Genomic DNA, 7860 nt, shown 5'->3' on the forward strand with positions numbered 1-7860 from the left:
GGACATTTTTGATGTGGTTGTGATATGAACAGGAGTGTGACATCACTGTGAACATCTTTGATGTGGTTGTGATATGAACAGGATTGTGACATCACTAAACATCTTTGATGTGGTTGTGATATGAACAGGAGTGTGACATCAAAGTCTGAACATCTTTGATGTGGTTGTGATATGAACAGGAGTGATGTGGTTGTGATATGAACAGGAGTGTGACATCACAGTCTGAACATTTTTGATGTGGTTGTGATATGAACAGGAGTGTGACATCACTGTGAACATCTTTGATGTGGTTGTGATATGAACAGGATTGTGACATCACTAAACATCTTTGATGTGGTTGTGATATGAACAGGAGTGTGACATCAAAGTCTGAACATCTTTGATGTGGTTGTGATATGAACAGGAGTGTGACATCACAGTCTGAACATTTTTGATGTGGTTGTGATATGAACAGGAGTGTGACATCACAGTCCATACTGTGAACATCTTTGATGTGGTTGTGATATGAACAGGAGTGTGACATCACAGTCCAGACTGTGAACATGTTTGATATACCGGTACTTGTGATATGAACAGGAGTGTGACATCACAGTCTGGACATTTTTGATGTGGTTGTGATATGAACAGGAGTGTGACATCACTGTGAACATCTTTGATGTGGTTGTGATATGAACAGGATTGTGACATCACTAAACATCTTTGATGTGGTTGTGATATGAACAGGAGTGTGACATCAAAGTCTGAACATCTTTGATGTGGTTGTGATATGAACAGGAGTGATGTGGTTGTGATATGAACAGGAGTGTGACATCACAGTCTGAACATTTTTGATGTGGTTGTGATATGAACAGGAGTGTGACATCACAGTCCATATTGTGAACATCTTTGATGTGGTTGTGATATGAACAGGAGTGTGACATCACAGTCCAGACTGTGAACATGTTTGATATACCGGTACTTGTGATATGAACAGGAGTGTGACATCACAGTCTGGACATTTTTGATGTGGTTGTGATATGAACAGGAGTGTGACATCACTGTGAACATCTTTGATGTGGTTGTGATATGAACAGGATTGTGACATCACTAAACATCTTTGATGTGGTTGTGATATGAACAGGAGTGTGACATCAAAGTCTGAACATCTTTGATGTGGTTGTGATATGAACAGGAGTGATGTGGTTGTGATATGAACAGGAGTGTGACAATCCAGACTGTGAACATATTTGATATACTTGTGATATGAACAGGAGTGTGACATCACAGTCTGAACATCTTTGATGTGGTTGTGATATGAACAGGAGTGTGACATCACAGTGAACATCTCTGATGTGGTTGTGATATGAACAGGAGTGTGACATCACAGTCTGAACATCTTTGATGGGGTTGTGATATGAACAGGAGTGGACATCACTGTGAACATCTTTGATGTGGTTGTGATATGAACAGGTGTGTGACATCACAGTCTGAACATCTTTGATGGGGTTGTGATATGAACAGGAGTGTGACATCACTGTGAACATCTTTGATGTGGTTGTGATATGAACAGAAGTGTGACATCACAGTCTGAACATCTTTGATGGGGTTGTGATATGAACGGGAGTGTGACATCACTGTGAACATCTTTGATGTGGTTGTGATATGAACAGGAGTGTGACATCACAGTCTGAACATCTTTGATGTGGTTGTGATATGAACAGGAGTGTGACATCACAGTCTGAACATCTTTGATGTGGTTGTGATATGAACAGGAGTGTGACATCACAGTCCAGGCTGTGAACATCTTTGATGTGGTTGCAGTGACGAGACGCAAGACGACATGATCTCCTCCTCACCGAGTCCTTCGCCCGAGCTAAGGAGTCGCTCGCGCTCGTCTGTGCAGCCTGAATCTGGAATCAAACGCCTGTAAGTTGTCTCAACACGCGCACACACACATCAAAGATCCTCTATATAAGACACACACTTGCATACTTTTATATCAAAGATCCTCTATATGACATGCACACACTACTGCGTACGCTTACATTAAAGATCCTCTATTTTACACAAAACACCACTGATACACTTAAATCTAAGATCCTCTATATGACACACACACTAATACAGACACATTAATCAAAGATCCTCTATATGACACACATTAATACATGCACATAAATCAAAGATCCTCTACACAACACACACACATACATGACACTGTACTATTGCATACACTTAAATCAAAGATCCTCTATGTGACACTACTATTGCATACACTTAAATCAAAGATCCTCTATATGACACACACACACACACATACATGACATTGTACTATTGCATACACTTAAATCAAAGATCCTCTATATGACACATGCACACATATGTGTCACTATACTATTGCATACACTTAAATCAAAGATCCTCTACACAACACGCACACATCCATGACACTGTACTATTGCATACACTTAAATCAAAGATCCTCTACATGACACATGCACACATATGCGTCACTATACTATTGCATACACTTAAATCAAAGATCCTCTACACAACATGCACACATCCATGACACTGTACTAGTGCATACACTTAAATCAAAGATCCTCTATATGACACACACACATACATGACACTGCACGATTGCATACACTTAAATCAAAGATCCTCTATATGACACACACACATACATGACACTGTACTATTGCATACACTTAAATCAAAGATCCTCTATATGACACACACATACATGACACTGCACGATTGCATACACTTAAATCAAAGATCCTCTATATAACACCCCGACATACATGACACTGCACGATTGCATACACTTACATCAAAGATCCTCTATATGACACACACACATACATGACACTGTACTATTGCATACACTTAAATAAAAAATCCTCTATATAACACGCACACATACATGACACTGTACTATTGCATACACTTAAATCAAAGATCCTCTATATGAGACACGCACACATATGTGACACTGTACTATTGCATACACTTAAATCAAAGATCCTCTATATGACACATGCACACATGTGTCACTATACTATTGCATACACTTAAATAAAAGATCCTCTATATGACACACACATACGTGACACTGTACTATAGCATACACTTACATCAAAGATCCTCTATATGACACACACACATACATGACACTGTACTATTGCATACACTTAAATCAAAGATCCTCTATACAACACGCACACATACATGACACTGTACTATAGCATACACTTACATCAAAGATCCTCTATATGACACACACACATGACACTGTACTATTGCATACACTTAAATCAAAGATCCTCTACACAACACGCACACATACGTGACACTGTACTATTGCATACACTTAAATCAAAGATCCTCTATATGACATATGCACACATACGTGACACTGTACTATTGCATACACTTAAATCAAAGATCCTCTATATGACACACGCACACATACGTGACACTGTACTATAGCATACACTTACATCAAAGATCCTCTATATGACACACACACATACATGACACTGTACTATTGCATACACTTAAATCAAAGATCCTCTATATAACACGCACACATACATGACACTGTACTATAGCATACACTTACATCAAAGATCCTCTATATGACACACACACATACATGACACTGTACTATTGCATACACTTAAATCAAAGATCCTCTATATAACACGCACACATACATGACACTGTACTATAGCATACACTTACATCAAAGATCCTCTATATGACACACACACATGACACTGTACTATTGCATACACTTACATCAAAGATCCTCTATATGACACGCACACATACATGACACTGCACGATTGCATACACTTAAATCAAAGATCCTCTATATGACACACACACATACATGACACTGTACTATTGCATACACTTAAATCAAAGATCCTCTACACAACACGCACACATACACTTACATCAAAGATCCTCTATATAACACGCACACATACATGACACTGTACTATAGCATACACTTACATCAAAGATCCTCTATATGACACACACACACATATGTGTCACTGTACTATTGCATACACTTAAATCAAAGATCCTCTATATAACACGCACACATACATGACACTGTACTATAGCATACACTTACATCAAAGATCCTCTATATGACACACACACATACATGACACTGTACTATTGCATACACTTAAATCAAAGATCCTCTATATAACACGCACACATACATGACACTGTACTATAGCATACACTTACATCAAAGATCCTCTATATGACACACACACACGTGACACTGTACTATTGCATACACTTACATCAAAGATCCTCTATATGACACGCACACATACATGACACTGCACGATTGCATACACTTAAATCAAAGATCCTCTATATGACACACACACATACATGACACTGTACTATTGCATACACCTAAATCAAAGATCCTCTACACAACACGCACACATACACTTACATCAAAGATCCTCTATATAACACGCACACATACATGACACTGTACTATAGCATACACTTACATCAAAGTTCCTCTATATGACACACACACACATATGTGTCACTGTACTATTGCATACACTTAAATCAAAGATCCTCTATATAACACGCACACATACATGACACTGTACTATAGCATACACTTACATCAAAGATCCTCTATATGACACACACACATACATGACACTGTACTATTGCATACACTTAAATCAAAGATCCTCTATATAACACGCACACATACATGACACTGTACTATAGCATACACTTACATCAAAGATCCTCTATATGACACACACACACATGACACTGTACTATTGCATACACTTACATCAAAGATCCTCTATATGACACGCACACATACATGACACTGCACGATTGCATACACTTAAATCAAAGATCCTCTATATGACACACACACATACATGACACTGTACTATTGCATACACCTAAATCAAAGATCCTCTACACAACACGCACACATACACTTACATCAAAGATCCTCTATATAACACGCACACATACATGACACTGTACTATAGCATACACCTAAATCAAAGATCCTCTACACAACACGCACACATACACTTACATCAAAGATCCTCTATATAACACGCACACATACATGACACTGTACTATAGCATACACTTACATCAAAGATCCTCTATATGACACACACACACATATGTGTCACTGTACTATTGCATACACTTAAATCAAAGATCCTCTATATAACACGCACACATACATGACACTGTACTATAGCATACACTTACATCAAAGATCCTCTATATGACACACACACATACATGACACTGTACTATTGCATACACTTAAATCAAAGATCCTCTACACAACACGCACACATACACTTACATCAAAGATCCTCTATATAACACGCACACATACATGACACTGTACTATAGCATACACTTACATCAAAGATCCTCTATATGACACACACACATACGTGACACTGTACTATTGCATACACTTAAATCAAAGATCCTCTACACAACACGCACACATACACTTAAATCAAAGATCCTCTATATAACACACATACATGACACTGCACGATTGCATACACTTACATCAAAGATCCTCTATATGAGACACACACATACATGACACTGTACTATAGCATACACTTAAATCAAAGATCCTCTATATAACACGCACACATACATGACACTGTACTATAGCATACACTTACATCAAAGATCCTCTATATGACACACACACATACGTGACACTGTACTATTGCATACACTTAAATCAAAGATCCTCTATATAACACACACACATACATGACACTGTACTATAGCATACACTTACATCAAAGATCCTCTATATGACACACACACATACGTGACACTGTACTATTGCATACACTTAAATCAAAGATCCTCTATATGACACACACATGACACTGTACTATTGCATACACTTAAATCAAAGATCCTCTATATGACACACACATGACACTGTACTATTGCATACACTTAAATCAAAGATCCTCTATATGACACACACATGACACTGTACTATTGCATACACTTAAATCAAAGATCCTCTACACAACACGCACACATACGTGACACTGTACTATTGCATACACTTAAATCAAAGATCCTCTATATGACACATGCACACATATGCGTCACTATACTATTGCATACACTTAAATCAAAGATCCTCTACACAACACGCACACATACATGACACTGTACTATTGCATACACTTAAATCAAAGATCCTCTACACAACACGCACACATACATGACACTGCACGATTGCATACACTTAAATCAAAGATCCTCTATATGACACACACATATGTGTCACTATACTATTGCATACACTTAAATCAAAGATCCTCTACACAACACGCACACATACATGACACTGTACTATTGCATACACTTAAATCAAAGATCCTCTATATGACACACACACATACATGACACTGCACGATTGCATACACTTAAATCAAAGATCCTCTATATGACACACACACATACATGACACTGTACTATTGCATACACTTAAATCAAAGATCCTCTACACAACACGCACACATACACTTAAATCAAAGATCCTCTATATAACACACATACATGACACTGCACGATTGCATACACTTACATCAAAGATCCTCTATATGAGACACACACATACATGACACTGTACTATAGCATACACTTAAATCAAAGATCCTCTATACAACACGCACACATACATGACACTACTATTGCATACACTTAAATCAAAGATCCTCTATATGAGACACGCACACATATGTGACACTGTACTATTGCATACACTTAAATCAAAGATCCTCTATATGACACATGCACACATGTGTCACTATACTATTGCATACACTTAAATCAAAGATCCTCTATATGACACACACATACGTGACACTGTACTATAGCATACACTTAAATCAAAGATCCTCTATATAACACACATACATGACACTGTACTATTGCATACACTTAAATCAAAGATCCTCTATATGAGACACGCACACATATGTGACACTGTACTATTGCATACACTTAAATCAAAGATCCTCTATATGACACATGTGTCACTATACTATTGCATACACTTAAATCAAAGATCCTCTATATGACACACACATACGTGACACTGTACTATAGCATACACTTACATCAAAGATCCTCTATATGACACACACACATACATGACACTGTACTATTGCATACACTTAAATCAAAGATCCTCTATATAACACACACATACATGACACTGTACTATAGCATACACTTACATCAAAGATCCTCTATATGACACACACACATACATGACACTGTACTATTGCATACACTTAAATCAAAGATCCTCTACACAACACGCACACATACATGACACTGTACTATTGCATACACTTAAATCAAAGATCCTCTACACAACACGCACACATACACTTAAATCAAAGATCCTCTATATAACACACATACATGACACTGCACGATTGCATACACTTACATCAAAGATCCTCTATATGAGACACACACATACATGACACTGTACTATAGCATACACTTAAATCAAAGATCCTCTATACAACACGCACACATACATGACACTACTATTGCATACACTTAAATCAAAGATCCTCTATATGAGACACGCACACATATGTGACACTGTACTATTGCATACACTTAAATCAAAGATCCTCTATATGACACATGCACACATGTGTCACTATACTATTGCATACACTTAAATCAAAGATCCTCTATATGACACACACATACGTGACACTGTACTATAGCATACACTTAAATCAAAGATCCTCTATATAACAC

General features: G+C 37.4%; 1 protein-coding gene across 3 annotated transcripts in view; it reads left to right on the forward strand.

Annotated features, from left to right (window-relative positions):
* rilpl1 (Rab interacting lysosomal protein-like 1) overlaps positions 1–7860 on the forward strand; it is a 76095-nt gene that overhangs the window by 59767 nt on the left and 8468 nt on the right. For all 3 annotated transcript variants that reach the window (XM_072914174.1, XM_061966314.2, XM_072914175.1), the window contains exon 6: positions 1801–1905. In XM_072914174.1, coding sequence (XP_072770275.1) covers positions 1801–1905 — 105 coding nt within the window. The remainder of the gene's footprint in view (positions 1–1800; positions 1906–7860) is intronic.

This window comes from Nerophis lumbriciformis, linkage group LG11 (assembly GCF_033978685.3).
Source record: "Nerophis lumbriciformis linkage group LG11, RoL_Nlum_v2.1, whole genome shotgun sequence".
Classification (NCBI taxonomy): domain Eukaryota; kingdom Metazoa; phylum Chordata; class Actinopteri; order Syngnathiformes; family Syngnathidae; genus Nerophis; species Nerophis lumbriciformis.